The 18433-nt window shown below is 41.1% G+C and overlaps 1 protein-coding gene across 5 annotated transcripts in view; it reads left to right on the top strand.

Annotated features, from left to right (window-relative positions):
- The window catches only part of ST7 (suppression of tumorigenicity 7), a 110476-nt gene that overhangs the window by 60636 nt on the left and 31407 nt on the right, over positions 1-18433 (top strand). For all 5 annotated transcript variants that reach the window (XM_015853590.2, XM_015853627.2, XM_015853597.2 and 2 more), the window contains exons 3-8: positions 3840-3999; positions 5707-5761; positions 6057-6172; positions 7325-7400; positions 9362-9516; positions 12762-12859. In XM_015853590.2, coding sequence (XP_015709076.1) covers positions 3840-3999; positions 5707-5761; positions 6057-6172; positions 7325-7400; positions 9362-9516; positions 12762-12859 — 660 coding nt within the window. The remainder of the gene's footprint in view (positions 1-3839; positions 4000-5706; positions 5762-6056; positions 6173-7324; positions 7401-9361; positions 9517-12761; positions 12860-18433) is intronic.

The following is an 18433-nucleotide window of genomic DNA, read 5'->3' as shown; positions in this document are numbered from 1 at the left end:
AAGAAGGATTCAAAAGGCCAGGTCCCACCAACAACACACAGAGGAATGAGGGAATACATGGCTTCCACAGGCACAATTCTGTACTTACTGTTGAATAGTGAAGACAGCTGGAGAAGTCAGCAAGAAAAAAAGAGTCTCTGTCTAAGGAGATAAACAGGAGCAAAGCCCCTAAAGAGTGATTAAATTCTTTGTAACTAAATTCCCTGCATATATAGCATGATTACAGGTGTAGTTACACTTTGTACTGTAGTCATGAAGGCAACCAGTGAAGAAGGAGCTCAGTAAGAGACTTGTGAGCAAGAAATTTCTAAGTGCAGTACTTCGATGGAAAGTACAAGAAGCAGGTAGGATGTAGTGATGATATGATGAAGGGGGAAAAGGGCATCTGTAGAAGCCTTCCAAGAAGAGATGAAACTGAGTGAACCTTAGCTAGAAAAATTCAGTAAGTGGTACATTGCTGGGGTATCTGTCAGACTAGACATTCTATTATTCCTTGGAATTTTCCACCATATGGTCTGGCTGATTTCTTTCCATTATTGGTTGGCTGCAATTCCTAATCAGAAGGAGAAATCACAGCTCTGCAGGTTATGAAATGATGGAAAATTCCATCATTTCAGAAGTGTGGTAACTGATGGGAAAGCGAATGCTTTTCCTATTCCATGTTTGGATCATGAAACAATGACTCTACAGAGTTCAGATTGGGGAATTGCATGCTACGTGACTCCTTTGCAAAATACTCCTGTCTTCTTTTGTCTCTTACTTTGTTTTCATTCTTTAGGTGAAAATCTGGCCTAACTGTAGCCAAAGTGATATGATGCAAGAATTTCAGACCTCTTGTCTTTTCTGAGTAGCACAGAACAATATGGAAGTCTAATTCAACTGTTTTCCTTAATAATGACTTCAGAGCATATAGCTTAAAATGAACAACTTAGCATATATTTAATTCATCCCTGCACTATTTCAGATGTTAAAAATAGAAATGAAATGAAGTCCCAAGCTGCAGTTAAAACACTGTATTAGCAACTTGATTTCACCACAGTTACTTTCAATTTAGAAAAAACACGGTTCTGACTCACAGAATACAATGTAGCTGTATTATCCCTGGTGTCTTAAGAAAGGCTGAAGTTTGCCACAGTTGGGTAACATGGAACACAACTGATGTCCAGCGAATGCTGCGAGCTGGAGCTGTGTATCTGCATGCCACTGAGGTTTCCCAAGAAGGCTGCATGTGTAACGTGTTAGCGCCAGAGTGAAAGCTGTGTAGCAAAATAGTGGTGGCACTTGCATGGCAAACTGATAGTTCTAACAAATCACAGGCAGCAATGAACCTCATTCTTGAACGTCCACCAAGAATGTTTTGTTTTCCTACTTGAGGGATAAATAACAACTGTTTCCTGCTACACAATGAGAAACATTCTGCAATAAACTAAGCAAATACCAGGGAGATAAGAATTGGCAGGGCAGTCAACATGGAGGTAGAGCATGAGTGCTGAGGCTATACTAGCTAATATTGAGCAGCCCAAGTGGAGGCACAGTCTGTGTGAGTCTCTATCTCAATGGTGCTAGTAGAAGATGCCACAAAGAGGACCTAAATAATACATAAAGAACCTGTCATTTTTATTTTCTTTTAGATGTTAAACATTCTTCTGCTTGTTTCATTACCTTTGTATAGCCTGCTGCAGAGGGGCAGAGAGGTGACTGAGTTCTGGGTGTTCCCACCAATTCCTGGAAGTCTGACAGTTGTACAAGGACAATCTTCAGCAGTTGAAAACTGGCACATGGTAGTTGTTCTACATTTCTGCCTTGCTCAGTGGATGTGACAGATCAAGGAGGGCAAACTCGTCCATAGGAGAGAGTTCCTAAGAAACCTGAAGTGTTTGCCAGGTAGCAGATAAGACAGGAAGTCTGTAGGAGGGCAGCCTATACCTAGGTCTACAGACAAGTTAAATGCGGCCTACCCAGTGCTGAGAGAAATATTACACATAGGCCATCTATTTCCAGAGGGAGGTAAAATATAAGTAAATAGGTATTTTGAATAAGCTGGTTGTTAGCAATGTATGTATTTACTCCTTGATTTACTGAGTCCCAGAACCAGCAGCAGAGGCTAAGATGCTCAGCTGATGAATTTCATCCAGAAGGAATGGGGCTGCATTGCCTTCAAAACTGTCCTTGAGGACACAGAGGTCATGGTCAGAGGCAAACTTTCTCTTAGAATCAGGCTGGGTAGGACTGTAGGATCTGTGTGTGTCAACTGGCCATTCCTAGCAGCTAAATAAACAGATTTAAAATAAACAGCCGAGGGGCCTTTCTTTGTTTAAGAGCATTGTATAGTCACATCCATATGGATGAACACTCCTGCCTCCCAAAACAGGGATCTTTTCTGTACTGTCTACTGCAAACAGCCCCTGGGCTGTGACATCCCTAAAACATGCCCAGTCATTGTCTGGGAGAGTTGGCACAGGCTGGGCAGTGTGCTAAAAAGCAGGATGACTGAGTCAGTCAAGCATGTGCTGCTCTCCGGTCTTATTTATCTGAGAGGTTTAACCATTGAATCTTCTGCTATCATTATCCTGTTCCTCAAGGGAGTAAGCCTTAGTTAGATCCATTAGACTGGTTGTTACCGCCCCTCAGATTACAAGGGTATTCCAGCCCTTACTCCTCAGAGACCTAGATGCCTAAGTTGAAGTCTGAATGTGAGCTCTGAGATGTGGAAGTTGCCTGCAAGGACATTTCCTGCTGTTTTGGTTGAAGATTCAGTACATGCACTGGGTGAGGACTATAGAGAGTATCTGCTGTGTAAGAGTGGACTCCTGTCTTGGATATGATAAACAGGAAAGCATAATTCATATCACTGATAGGCATCACTATTTAGTCCAGTGAGAACAGCGATCAAAACCATCCCTTGTGAATTGATGCATTTCTGGTGGAGTATCTGGACTGAAAAATGAGGCAGGAAGATCAGATAAGCCAAGTGATGCAGAATATGTTTGTTGCTACATAGAGAGATAAAGCAATCTGGGATTGCCTGCACGTGCAAACAGAGATGTGAAGGAGAATGTTTCTGTCATAGCACAGGGGAAAAGAAGTGCTTGCATAGAGAAATGAAGGCAAAAAAAAGGGGAAGTCTATAATAAGTATCTGAAATGCATTAAGAAGACTTATGAGTGATTAGTCAATTCTTATTATTAAAATATCTCTCTTAACTATCAGCTGTTTTTTCATAGCCATGCACTTCGAGAACTCATTACAGGTTTCCATGATCTTACATTAGGTACGATCTTTACCTGAATAAACTCTAGATTTGGATTTCTAAACACACAAACTGGAAATGTTCAGAACAGGGCTTTAACTTGGCCTTTGTGAAAGCTTCAGAGACCCCTTGAAAGTCCATATTTGACCCTGTTCTGATTTGAAAGTATAGGTATGCATGTGAGAGAAACGTATCATGGCATCACAGGAGAGTTGGGGTTGAAAGGGACTTAAAGGTCATCTAATCCCAAGCCCCTGCCATGAGCAGGGGCACCTTTCACCACCAGTACCCTTCTCTAAATGGGGTCACTTTGCTTTCAGATGTAGTGCAGTAACAGTTTTTCTCCCCAGTTTCCTCTCTGATCCAGATCTCTTTCCATGGATAATGAATCCCTGTAGCTAGCTATTATTACACCAGATGATCTCTAAACAAATTACTCCGCTCAAAGACTTGTTGCGATGATGATTTATGGCTCCTTTTCGGAAGGACCCGCCACCCGGAGCAGGGCCGGGCTGTGGTGAGGCGGGTCGGGCTGTGCCGTTGCTGAGGGGCGGCGCTGACCCGCGCTGTGTGTGTGTGTGTGTTTCAGATCTTCGAGTGGTGGTATTTCCGCAAGTACGGCACGTCGTTCATCGAGCAGGTCTCGGTGAGTCACTTGCGCCCTCTGCTGGGCGGGGTGGACAACAGCGCGCCCAGCGCGGCCAACGCCGCCAACGGGGAGGCGGACTCCAGCCGACAGAGCGTGTCAGGTGAGAGCTTTGAACTCACAGGTTAAATAAAGTAAGAGGCATCAAAACCCCCTTGCACTCCGCTGGGTATTTCCACTTAGGGAAGCCTCCGTATAGCGCTGCAAAGTCAGCTGCTGTCTGTCATGCCCATCTGAGGAGAGGCTGCAAATAGCAGCACTGCATGGTGCAGGATATTAGATTTGGGTGAACTGGCAGGAAGCACAGGACGGCTTGGAAACACCTGTGTGCACTCATCAGTGCCTTCAGTCATGCTTCAGCAGCTCTGAAATAACTCAGGGCATTTTAAAGCCGAAGGCGCAGCATTTCGGCTCATGAGGCTCAGCCGAGCATCTCCACTTTGTGCTATGAAGGAGCAGGGGGGATGGCTCTGCCTTCACACAGTGCTTCAGGTTCCTCAAACAGCTGAGAACAGTTGTACTAAAATCGTAGTACCAGCAGATACCAAGACAACAACAGCAGAGCGCACATCATGCCTAACTAGGCAGACAGGTGCCAAACCCAGGGCAGAAGGTGGTAATATACCTTCTGAGCTTCCTCTTCTTGTTCCTCAGCTCCCCCTGCCACAGTGCTGAACTTCTGTGCTCCATTAGAGTCCTGTTGCCCCAGTCTGAATAAGCTGAGAGAAAAAGATGATCAAATAGCTGTTGCCAAATACTGTTCGTTGCAGAGTAAGCCAAGCCTTTGAACTGTAGCTCTGGTCCTGAGGAGGGTGATATTAATTTAATATTTACTGTGTGTTGAAAGTTGTATTATGAAAAGCTGTCAGACTGAAGCTTGTCAAACAGCCGTACCCTCTGGCTGCACAACTGAACATCTGAATTCTGACTGGGTGCTTCTGCTGAGTAAACCAATGGAGCTTTCCAACACTCATTACCCTGGAGTGGTTGGCTGAAAGGCACAGACACATAATCAATGCCTTTATTCTTCCCAGACAAATTCCCTTACCCATATCAGTGCTTGGTGCACGTTATGCAGTGCAGGGACCAAGCTGAAGTCCTGCCACCTGTGCTGCTTGGCTACTATTTGTGTAGCAGCCAGGGCTTTTATATTATTGCAAACCATTTCTGTAGAATGCTTTCTCTCCTTCGCACTCGAGCCTCATACTCAGAAATGCCAGGACCATGAAAACAGGGGAAGGCCAAACCTTTGCCATGGACTTTTCTCTGCCAATCAACTTTAGACTACTTTGTCAAGTGTGGGGCGCTTATAATTTAAGTAAGGTTGCAGATGTTGCCATGGATAAGCTAAGGAAGGATTAAAATTGGCAGCTGTGGCTGAGGTTTTCAGTGATTTACAGTATCAAGTAGGCAGTGATGTTCTTCTGTACGAATAACGAGTCCATGGGGATGGAGTTAATTGCTGTTTTTCAGTGCAGTAACCCAGTGTGAGCCCTTTTCAGATCTGCCTTATGGTAAATGTGAGTCCTGGCACTAATCGGTGTTGTTTTCACCTGGCATTTGGTGCTTTGTCGGATGTTATTTGTCTGGAATGGTATCATTTATTGATACCGACTTACAATGAAATTATTATTTTAAAAGAAAAGAGTGATCAGGTTGCCTGCATCTCTCATACTCTTTATTTTTTCCATTTGTACCTATAGAAAATAAAATGGGATTGTTAAGGCTCATTAGAAGGTAACCAGTGTTTCTGATGAACCTCAAGTTTTAATTTTGGAGAGATAATGTTGTGTGTTTCTGTTTATCACAGAATGCAAAGTCTGGCGAAATCCTTTAAATCTCTTCAGAGGAGCTGAATATAATCGGTAAGTGCTCTGATGTTACAGGTACAGTACTGGGCTAAGGACCTTAATTGTACATTTCCATTCATCTAACTCAACAGTGGAAAAACTGTTGTGGATACCAACATACCCACCATCCTCACTAGTTCCTGTCCAACTGCTGTAGCTCCATCACAGAACACTGAAATGCAGTGTATCAGTTAGGAGTTTGGCTGCTTGGCAGGTCATGCCTGTCTAACAGCTAGGATCCTTCTTTCCTTTGTGTTTTGCTGAATGTGACTTCATTAACCAAAATGTCTCTTTGTTGGCATGCCTGCAGGTATACATGGGTAACAGGAAGAGAACCTTTGACTTACTACGATATGAATCTTTCAGCACAGGACCATCAGACATTCTTTACGTGTGACACGGATCATTTACGGCCCGCTGACGCTAGTAAGAGACTTTGGGAACAACCATTTTTACCAGTAGGTTAATGATTACGCTGAACTGCTGCAAGAAAAATACAATCAGACATCAGTTCTCTCTGGCAGGTTGCGGAAGACAAAGGTTTGGTCATGCCTGGAAAGTTGTTGCAGTACTATTACTAAAATCCTGGATTTGTACAAGGCTTTATGTAGATATAAGCTCTTAAATTTGTGTCACTGTTGTGTTGTTTCTTTCTGGAGTCGTTCAAGGTACCACTTACAAGTGTAAATAAGGATTTATATTTTCCTCCCATTTCTTGCAACAGTTCCAAATAGATATTGTTTAATTTTCCTCCAGTTGTACTGTAGTAAGCTAAATTACATTATCCAGGCCACATTTAGTCTACACTGACAGAGCAGAGCTTATGTAAAACCTGAGCCCTGTCCTTTATTCCCTGCTGTAGTTAGAAGCTCTGTAAAAAAAGAAAAAGAGAGAACACATTTAGAACCTAATTTCATATAAGCAGCTTTAGTTGTATTAAGCCTTTATTGTGAAATCCACATGCTTACTTCAGTTCAGCTGCAAATGTACAACAATTATTTTGATAATCAGAATTTGCATCTGAAGAGACGAATCTTCTTTGTCTCTTAGGATGGAAGAAATACTGACAGTTGGGCAGTGTGTTCTGTGGGCATACTTGCACAGGAGAGCATACTGTGCATTTTTGACACAGAGGAAACACGAATCCTATATTTTCTGAATACCATGGGCTAATTATGAGGTCATCTTAATTAGCCTGGATGTGGTCTCCATTGAACATACTCCTAAAGCAACTGCACATTAAGGAGCTGGAATAGGAACCCCAACTATCCTCGTATTCTTCTGTACCCCATGGAATCCCCCTCCCCAAGATGAAAAAGCTGCTTACCCACTTTGCGTGTAACAGCACAGATGGCACAATCTCTCAGTCAGATTTTCCCATGGAAAACAGGTGAATTAAATGAAAGAATAAGGCTGAGCATTTGGTTGTATGTCTTTTGACTGATTGCTGAGGTCCTTGAAATATTACCGAGTGAGTCAGGCTGAAAACAGTAAATTTTGTTGTTAAAATGCAATAGATTTTTCATGTTAATGCTGTAATGACTGATATGCCCCTTTTCTGCTTGGTTTATTGAATAGTAATGCAAAAAGCCTGGAGAGAGAGAAACCCCCAAGCCCGAATTTCTGCGGCACACGAAGCTTTGGAATTGAATGAGTGAGTGACAACAACATTAACATTTATTTTCTGTCATTTAAAAATCCATTTGATGATAGCTTAGGGCAGGGGTTTTACTACAGTAATTTTTAACCGTGATTACTGGCCTGCCACAGGAAGTCCAGCAGTGGGAGGAAAAAAAGCACAGCTGTAAGTGGTGGTATGTGGTACTAGCCACCCAGAAGATCCTTAGGGCACTGATGACAATAGGGTGTTTTCACATTGATGTCAGCAGGCTTTGGATCAGGCCCTGTGTTAGCACAGAAAAGTGTTAATTATGTCGCCTCCTGGTGAGTCTATGATATGTTTATTTATGGGATGGAGACAAGAGAGTTCCCTCTTGGATTTCTCGGTTGTCCTGAACAGAAGCAAGAGAGAAGGGACTCGTAAACACTTCCTGAAACATTCATTTGATAGTGTGAGGGAAAATGATGTAATATTTTGGGACTTTTGTTTTTCCAGTCTGTTATTTATTTTCCCAATGAGAAATGTAGCATTCTGAGATCCCGCAGTAAACTCAGTACTGTGAGGCTTTGCTGGCATGGCATACTATACAAATGTTGCCAAAGCACATAAAATTGAGAGACTCCCTTAGGTTGCTGTCAGAGATTGCTGCATTCTAGAATTGCATAAACTGATGCTTTACAGATTGTCCTTCACTGGTTTCATTAGAAGGAAAAAAAATAAGTGTACTGGGCCACAGTTTAACTGAGAGAGCATATAGCTTAAAAGGCTTTAGCAAGCAGTGAGCTATACACCTATTCTGTTCTATTCATGTATGGAGCCTTACTTTCACCCAAACTTGTTTTCACCACTTCTTCAATAGATGACTCTGTGAAACACAAGCAGCCTGATTCCATTTCTGTAAAAGCAAGAATCTCATCATAATTTTCTGTTTGTATCAGGAATAAATCGACATCCTGCCTAACTTCAACTTAAAATTGTATCTGTCAAATCCAAAGTAGTTACCGAGGCTCCTTGTATAGCAATGAGAGAAGCCTCTAAACTCAGCCTATCGTCAAGTTTTTAGAGATTTAAACAGGTGAAATGAATGGCTTTGTGAAGATGCTCCTGAAAGGAGGAGTAGGAACACAGTTAAAGAGTTCTACATTAGCTGGTTGAAAGCTGAGTGAAGTGATTCTCCCCTACATTTCACCTTCTAAATTCCTAAAGCCAATTTCCCAGTTATTATTTTATGATGGAGGATCTCCACAATTACATTTATGATCTGATATTTGCAAATGCTGTGGATTCATGGGACAGCACTAAGCTCTTGTGGCCAAGAGAGCAAGTGATACTCTGGGCTGTATTAAAAAGAGTATGGCCAGCAGGTTGAGGGAGATGATTCTCCTTGTGTACTGTGTCTGGCTGAGGCCTCATCTCAAGTACTATGGTAGAACCAGTGGCATCAGGCACAAATTGTACCACAGGAAGTTCCATCTGGACACAAGGAAAAACTTTTACTGCAAAAGTGACAGAGCACTGGCACAGGCTGCCCAGAGAGGTTGTGGAGTCTCCTTCTTTAGAGATACTCAAAACCCACCTGGATGCTTTCTGTGCAAACTACTGCAGGAGACCTGCTTTAGTGGGGGGATTGGACTGGATGATCTCCAGAGATCCATTCTTTTCATATCATTGCAGTAATGTAAACGTTTTATGTTAAAACAGTTCATTAAATCAGTCTTGATCTCCAATGAGTTGTAGTCCATACTGCTTAGTGAAACAGTGCTTTTCTTCCTGGGACATACTTCAGTCGGTGTACTAGGGTGGCTGCATGATACAGTATCAACACATGAAAATCATAATCTGCTTGCCCCAGTATTTACAAAGGGTCACCAGAAAGATATATCACTAAAATTCCTTTGCTTCCATATTCAGTATGTGCTTGACTGTCTGCATGTCTTTGTACAGTTTTTACTTCATGCAACTTCCTCATGGTTCTTCTTCTGACATGTCTGCAGATGTGCTACTGCCTATATTCTTTTGGCTGAAGAGGAGGCGACAACTATTGTGGAAGCAGAAAAGCTATTCAAGCAAGCTCTGAAGGCTGGAGAGGGCTGTTACAGGCGCAGTCAGCAACTGCAGCATCATGGTGCACAGTATGAAGCCCAACACAGTAAGTTTCTTTGGAAGAAATGGCTGGTGGTGGTACCTTTCCTTTTTTACCTCTCAGAACTATGTACTTGGGATTTCATGTTGGCTGCAATATGGCCCTAGAGCTGTATTTTTTTTCATTGTTTTTGCCTGATTCTGTTACTGAGTTGGCAATAGTCAGAATACAGATACATCTTTTCTGTCACGGCAGAAAATGAAACCATTTATTTAACAGAAAAAGGGATGCTGCAGAGCCAAAAGAGATTTGATATTCACAAAATTCTGGAGACTATCTTAGGAAGTTGAACTAAAATGCCATTAGCCATTTTGAAAACATACGCTCATATGAAAAGACAGTAAAGGACAGCAGAAACAGGAGTGAGCTGGTGCTTTGCCAGCTTTTTTCATCAGGAGCAATGATAAATAAGTACACCACGCTGTTGTGTGAAAGTTAATGAGATCCATTCGCCAGCGTGACATTTGAAAAGTTAGGTGCATACATTAAGAAAGGTCATGGAAATATTAACAGCTGGAATAATGCAGTGCTGTAATTGTTGCTGGAGGTTTTTTGCTCTTTTTAAAACATTTTTAATGTGGAGATATAGCTGCTGTAATGATATATGCTGGATGTTTCTTAATTCTAAGTAAATTCATAAGGTTACGCTGCCGGTAAGAACAAAGATAAATAAAGCAAACTGATCTCGGTTAGTTCTAGGCTACACATAATACAGTGACTACCTCAGGCAGAAATAATAGCAATGAATTACGTAAGTACAAGCACTGACATATTTTGGGCATCCGTAACTTTCTCAAGACTAGAATTCACAGCCTCTGGCTGTGTCACTTAATTCGAAGATTGCAGATAAAAATTGTACAAAGTGAAATTGTCTGTCATCTCTGGTTTCAAAAGTGCACACAAGTCTATACCTGAAAGCCTGAGGTTTTATACATCTTGGAGGTGATATTTTAAACATTTGTTGGATATAAAATGATATTTAAGATGATGCATTTATGGTGATTTTCTTATTTTTGGAGAAAAACAAATGGAGAACGAACAACTGAGCCCTTGAAGCAGTTTTCAGGTTCTAGCAGGTTTGTGACTGTCCACAAAACCTTCATTTGTGCACTCTGTCCATTCTAAGCACAGAAAAATGACAGTAACTCTGTGAAAAACACGCAATAAGATGGTCACAGTTCTCATGCTGGTGAGCAAGATGTCCAAGATATCTTAAATTCGTGCAAGCAAATTTAAGTGTGGTATCTAATTGACTTAGGCTTGTTAGGAAGTATTTATCACTGCCGTCATTATCAAATTTGACACCCTGAACCTTCAGATTTGCAGCAGAGTAAGCAGTCAGCTGAGTCTCATAAGTATGCTGCCATAGAGTAAGAGGGGATGAAGAGTGATTGCCAGCTCTGACCATTTCTTGGCTAGATTGTCCCACAATCTGCCTTCCTCTGCTAATTTCAGTGTGCTACCTCAGGAGATAGAGAAACTCCAGCTGCAGAATGTGCCTTACACACAAGGGCTTCAAGTAGGATTCTTTGGATTGTATGCTGGGTTTGCATGGTTTGAGAAGGCGAAGAGCTCAGGTTTCTTTAAAGAAGAAGGACCATGGGCACACATCTGTAAGGAGACCGCAGTTCCTCTCCCTCTTTTGCAGCTACTATTCGGTTCTGAAGTGTCCGTTCCATTTCATCAATCCCTTGCATTGATGTTGGGATGAAAAGTGGCCACTTCATCTTTAAGGAGGGAAGATGCATATAACAACAATATAGTGTTCAGTTTTTCTGTGTTAATGTGTTCTATCTTTCATACAGTTTTTCATGCTATACCATGAATTTTAAGAGTGGACAATGACTTTGGGTAGCCAGTTCAATCTCTTTCAAAAGGTGCTAATTACAGAAGGTGAAGGCAATCTTCTGTTTAAGGTTGCCTGTACTAGTCACCCTAAATAATTAGTCACCTCAGAAAATACTGGCCTGAAAGGTTGTCTTGATTTCATCATAAATAAATGCTTTTTGACCTTTCCTTTTTCTGAGATGTCTGGAAAGGAGCTTGGCCTGAAATTTATACCTCTTAGTTGCACTATATAAACATGTTGAAACAGATGTAACTAATAAATTGTTTATTAAATATAGAAGAAACAATTCGGAGATAAGAAATTACATAATATAAAATACAGCTAATGAAATTCCTTCCCTCCCTTATTTTTCTTCTGAAGTCAGACCTTTCAGCCTGCTGTTGGATCTGTCTGAAAATCGTAATCACAGCTTTAAAACAGTTTGTAGGTACTTGGAATGTTTTCAGCACACATCTTGTTCTTATTATGGAAGGCTTGAATATGTTAGGAACAGAGAAGTCTTTACAGACTGCATACGTGAAGATAATTTGTAGCAAGTGTCTTATATTTTCTCGATATGGTAATTTTATAGATGATTGCCTGTCCACACATTTCCTGTTGGTCCAGAAGTATGTTAAAAGTTCACGTTGGGATTATGGAGAGAGAATGAGAAACCAAGGATCAATGAAAGAGTAAGGGTAATTCAAGAGACTAATTACTGCAGCTGTTTAGTTTCTGTCTTGGTCGAGGCACCTTCCAGCACATAGGATTGTTATGTCTGAAAGGTGCAAAGCTGCCATCCATAGCTGTGAGGAATTCGAAATGGTAGCAGGGTAACAAGTAAAGGCTCAGCAGAAGGGAGGTTCAGGGTGTCTTTAAAACCAACAAGTAAGAAAACTGATAGAACAAAGCTGAGGAATTAGTTTACTGAATCTCCTATTAACACATGTGCATCTTAACTTATAAAAACATAAGACAAGACATACATGAATTTTCATGGATGCTGTTGTCTAAACTTAATATGTGAACTGGTAAGTAATTAGATGCTGTTTGTATAACTGCAGATTATTATGTCAGTGTTAACTTCATAGGAGTTCCCCTGACTGATTACTTGATGGTCTGTGTCCTACAGAGCTCTCCATACCTTCAGATCTCCTTATATGTCACAGGTGTAAGGCCGTCATATGGGTCCTTTGTACCACTGTATATCCAGAGTAATTCCTCTGGTTTTAGAGATGTTATATCATGTCTAAGTCAGCTGAATATATTAAGGTTTTATTGGAATTATTGTGGAAGCATTGATGTTAGTGAATAACAAAAATTATATAGAAAATTTTCCTACTGGAGTATTAAAGTATTAAACCTTTTTAAAAAGGGTGTTTTTTTTTAATCTTAATTGTGTTTCTTTTTCTTTTTTGTGCAGGAAGGGACACTAATGTGTTAGTTTATATTAAGAGAAGGCTGGCAATGTGTGCAAGAAAGCTGGGACGGACCAGAGAAGCAGTGAAAATGATGAGAGATGTGAGTCAGTATTTTATTTGCATTTGATATATATGTAATAAATGGTAGCACAGAAATGTTGTGCATTAGTTACAAATTAGTATCTGCTCTTGAATCATGCAGTAGTACTGACAATCATTTTGTATGTGTAATGTACATAAAGACTAAGTTAACACATCCCTTCTGAGGTTGCAAAAGGAACACTAAAAAATCACCAAATACCAGATGGATGGCTGTATTTCCCATCCTGGTATGTCTGCATTAGAGTGCTGCCTTTAGTTATTCAGTCTTAAAGTTGCATAGCTTCTTTTTCACACACATAGTGAATGCAACTGACCTAATAAATAGATCTTAAATATTCTGTTTACAAAGCTGCATTTTGGCTCTTTGCCTTCTTTGTGAAACTGCTCAGAACTGAGGACAACGTTATTTATTCATGCAGAACTTATTACTGAGACGTCAAAAGAAAGTTGTTAATCTGTAGTGAACTAATTCCCCTCTGAGGATGACTTTATTCAGAATTTGTAGGCTACAAATTTGAAACATCAAACAGTAGCAAGCAGGAGAGTGGCAGTAAGTGCAGCAATCCCGATTAAGTACTGTCTAAGTTTCAAGTGCATAAAAGACTCAGCTTTAAAGATAGCTGTGCACACCTGGCATTTCTTTGATTGAGATCTCCTGCATGGAGGTAAGTAACACAATAGTTTGAGGTAGTGATTTGCCTCACCCAAGGTAGCAAGTCTGTGACTTGGTGATGTTTTTGAACACATTGAACAAGAGTTCATCGTGGTGCTAGTCCTCATCCTAAATAATCTACCAAATGACAAGTGGGGAGCAGTTTTATTTCCTGTCTCCGGTTGAGGTTTTTCAGGCATACAGCTCTCACTTCTCAGAATCACTAGGCTGCCAGATAGAGGTGTTGAAAAAGAACTTGTCGAAACCCAGCCATTGTACGGCTGTGAGTGTGAGAAAGAGGAACAAGGAGGAAAAGACCTGTTTTTGGAGCCTCGTAGTCAGCAAAGTCAGCTGGGAGAAAATGTTTTCAGTCCAGCCAGCTCCACTGATTATTTATCAATTTCATTACACAGGCTCACCGGGACTAACACTGAAATGCTGGTAGAACACTGATATTCTGAGCTCTGGCACTAATATACAAGAAAGGCAGAATTTTGAATTTCACGTTCAAATGTCTCACATCGTAATTATGGCAACTTCTGGAGCTTAGTGTGGGCTGCTGAATGTGTCTTATGATTTGTAGATAGGGCTGTGTTGAACAGATCTTCCATCAACCTTTCCTCAGCTCATGTCAATGCGTATGGTTAACAGTGCATCCAGAGCAGGGTCTAGGGACTTAGGTGACCCAACCAGCCCTACGTTTCTTATGCAGAGTGAGACCCTGAACATTTTGCTTATACTGAATGTGCTATTCTGTCACTAGAGAGAAAACAGTGTGCTTTTGAAGTTCAGTATGATGTGGCTTTTGACAGATGACAGTGACAGGGAGACACAAAGTCGTTATTTGTTAGATGTTTGAAGGACTGAAGACACTTTCCTCTGTAGGAGCATCATGATGAAACACAAGGGCCGGATTCAGGACAACAGAGGTAGAAAGACAGAGTTTCACATTTCTAGAGCTTTAACACAGATGAGTGCGTTCTGTATTTTTCCACATACAGACACTTAGCCAAATCTTCTGAACTGAATTTAGATGCCTCCAGAGCTCTTTGTTGTGAGTGAGCAGAGCTGAGAATTAGCAGGTCCCTAGATGAAGTATAAAACCAGCAGTACCTCTAGTTCACAACTCCAGCACATTAAGAGCAAGAGTAGCATCAAGGCAGCTTTGCAGATGCTTTTTTTAGACTGATGCGGAGTTATTTATTTCTGATGAATGCACACCACTATTTATTCACGCATGACATAAATAATGTATTTATGAAGAAGTTTGAACATGAATGTGTCATTGATGGTTTCTGTGTGATGGATGAGGGAGGAGATGAATTTATTCACTCTCAGAAGAACATGAAGAATATGTTGGCTGGGGACTGCTGAGTCTAGCATCATGGAACGGAGGGTGGAGGCCTTGTTTGTGTTTGAAAGATTGAAAACAGATTTCTCAAGGCATGGAACATGATGGAAATGAAGTGTTAAGAGGTTCATGACACCATCTGGGAAATATGATTGGGATGTAGTGAGTCTTTACCACTTTGGAAAACTAAAATATTTGAGAGCGTTTAATTCATGGCAAATACAAGGCCATCTTGAGGACATTACTGATGGGCTGCACTGTTGATTTTATGTAAGAAAAGAGAGAGATCCTCCTTAAAACACCTTAGTAGAATGAAAATGAGTTGCTGGTGACTTTAATAAAGATTTTGTATAACTGGTTTTATTACACTGTTGATAGGAAAATCGTATTTAGTACTTCATTGAGGACATTTGAATTATTTCTTTTATTGTTGAAATCAAGTAGGAATTAGTTTGAAATCTGTCACTTCTGTGACTGATATTGAGATCGCATCATTTTGTTGACTTTGCTGCTCTGATTTCATTCCCTTAGTTCAGTGGAATTAATCAGAATGACTAACCTGTTATTTTCATGGAAACTTGTCATTTAAGTACATCTAGGTGTTGGTTTTGCTTATTTTTTTGATGATAACTATTTACTATGTTTCACTATAGAAACCAGCAGCTGTCACTATTTGTATATATTGAGTTAACTTGTGATCTCATTTTGATTAGCGTGTTGCTGGAATAGCTCCAGCCTAGTCACCAGAGTTGTTCCAGTTTTATTCCTCTTTATATAGAGCATGATATGGTTTGTGAGGGAACCAGCTCTCTTTTACCATCCCAGAGGAAAAAATCTTCAGTGCTGGTTGTTTTATTTGTTAGGCTGATTCTGTTAGGAGGATTTAAACCAGCGTGTTCCAAACGATGCTGGAAAACTTGGTGTGTGCAGAGGAGAAAGGCTGTAGTGGTGACAGTGAGAAATGTTCAGTATTCCTAATCTTTACTCGGGGATGTTACTGAAAGACAAGAAACAAGGTGCTGAGGAGCAAGGGTGGCTTTTTGCTGTCTGTCTGCTGACTCCCTCACCTTTACAGGAGAAGAACTGGGTGTACTTTTTATGTTTTTCATTGATTAGAAGCCAAGATGTGTGGAGGGTATGGAAAGGCTGTTATTGGGCAGTGACTGGAGCAGTAGTTTTCTGTGCTGTTGAATTTCCCTTGTCTGAGACACTGAGTGTCCAGGTGTAAGTGCACGGTGCAAGAAATTGAATTCTCAGATTAATTCTAGCTCCTTAGGATTGTTCTGGAGAAGGTTTGGGCTGTGGAACAAGCTTTCACTGGGAGGTGATGTGTGTTTACAAAGAGGAGGGAGGCAGGCAGAAGGCGTGCTAGTGGATGGATTGAGCGGGTCTCAATCATTTTCTCTTGTAGCGAGATGAAACAAACCTGCTCTCCTCCAGATGTTTTTATCTCCTACACTGTGGCCCTGCAATTCCCTGGAAGCTGCTTTGTAGTCTTATCAGGTTTCCTGATATGTTTCATATATTTATATGTTTCCAAGCAGTTGTGGAGCTGCTGCTTGCCACATGCTTTGCAGCTTTGTTTAGCAACAGATGGCATTTAGGAAGAGAAGACACTCTCCAGGTCTTCCCTCAGCAGTGGAGGTTAGAAAACAAAACGCTCTTTAAGGGTCAGAAATGTTCATTTTATTTTATGTCTGGCATCAGTTGTGTCTGCTGAGAAATTACTCTTTAGTTCATTTTAAAAGGCGCAGAATTCTGCTTGCTCTGAGAATCTTGCTAGAGATACTTCAATTGGGTATGTTTGTGCATTAAGTCTCAGTAACCAACTGCAGTGTGTAAAACGCATATTCTGTGTCACAAAGAATCACAGAATCACAGAATGACCCGGGTTGGAAGGGACCTCAAGGATCATGTAGTTCCAACCCCCCTGCCTGGCAGGGCCACCAAACATACGCCTTTACTAGATCAGGTTGCCCAGGGCCCCGTCCAACCTGGCCTTGAACACCTCCAAGGACGGGGCATCCACAACCTCCCTGGGCAGCCTGTTCCAGGACCTAACCACTCTCCTAGTAAAGAACTTCCCCCTAACATCCAACCTAAATCTTCCCTTTTTCAACTTAAAACAATTTCCCCGTGTCCTGCTATTATCAGCCCTTTCAAAGAGTTGACTCCCCTCCTGGGAGTAAGTTCCCTTCAAGTATTGAAAGGTTGCAATGAGGCACCCCGCAACCTTCTCTTCTCTAGGCTAAAAGAACAGCAAGGAACTATCAGTGCCAATGCAGCTTGCACTGTTAGAGAGCTGAGTGCCTATCAGTGTGCTGCATGGTAACATCTTTAAACACTTGTGTGGCCCTGAACTTTTCAGGTGTTTTAAAAAGTAGTGTCACATGGAGACATCAAAAGGGTACTCAACCATACTAAGTCAGTTCTGATGATACGGGTAGGTTGGGCTTTTATCTTTTTATGACCAGCAATGTTAGTGGTTTTTGCTGGTGTGCCAGTTCTGTAAATCTAGCGTGCTTCCCTGGCAGCCACTTGTATTCAACTTTGAGTGCTCTTTTCTATTCAATATTCTCTTGAATTCTGTATTTCTGCGTGTACTGCTGATTGCTCTCAGGCAAGGGGAGCACACAACCAGAACAGTGTTCTGCACCTTGTATTGTCAAGCTGCGTGAAAGAAAAGAATTCTGACTGCTAATAAAGATGTTATGATCCCTAGCAACTTAACAGTGCAGCTCCTGCAGCTGCTTGCATCCTTGCCTACTGTCTGTCTCTCCCAAATTCTTCTGTGCTCTAGGCAAGGATTAGTGAGTCAGTCTTTGGCATGTGTTACACAGGTCAGCCAAAGCACGTTTCTTTGCCTTGAGTGCAGTGCTAACTTTATTAAAATCTGTAGCATTTATTCAAAATGCCATTTATTAAAACAGAAAGCAAAAGTTCTTCTGAGTTAAAGAGACTGAGAGCACCTCTTACATTTTAGATAAGCACTACACCTGTGAAGCTTGACACTTGCCAGTCTCCGCTACAGAAAAGTACCTTCAGTTAGTTCTTGTTCATACACAGAAATATTGCAGTAACAGTAGAATATCCTTCATTCAAATGGACCATCAAGTGAAACAGAGATGCCTGTGATTGCCCTAATGGTGTTTATTCATTCATTTTACCCGCATGTGAGTCAGACTCCTCCCTTTCTGTCATGGCAGTGATCCTGTGCAAAACCACAAACCTAGAAATTTGGTGACTATCACTTGAACCTGATAGTAATGTTTTTCATATAAACTATGTTTCACATTGTTATGTCTGGGTGACTCCAATAAGATATTGCCTTTTTAGCGTGTATCAAAAATATGCATTTTTCTAGCAGAACATTTGAGCTTTCTCACAATATTTGTCCGGTACACAGGTGCTACAGCCCTGTGGGAGAGGGCTCCTATGTACAGGGTTTCCAATACTGTGGTCCTGTTAAGACAAAGTGTAGTGTCAGAACATAGTCACATAGTCTTTTAGGGACTCTGGTAATTTGGACTTCTTTTTGTCAATCCTTCTGCTTTGCTTCTTGTCCAAGG

This window comes from Coturnix japonica, chromosome 1 (assembly GCF_001577835.2).
Source record: "Coturnix japonica isolate 7356 chromosome 1, Coturnix japonica 2.1, whole genome shotgun sequence".
NCBI lineage: Eukaryota > Metazoa > Chordata > Aves > Galliformes > Phasianidae > Coturnix > Coturnix japonica.
This window is presented reverse-complemented; position numbering and strand designations above follow the sequence as displayed.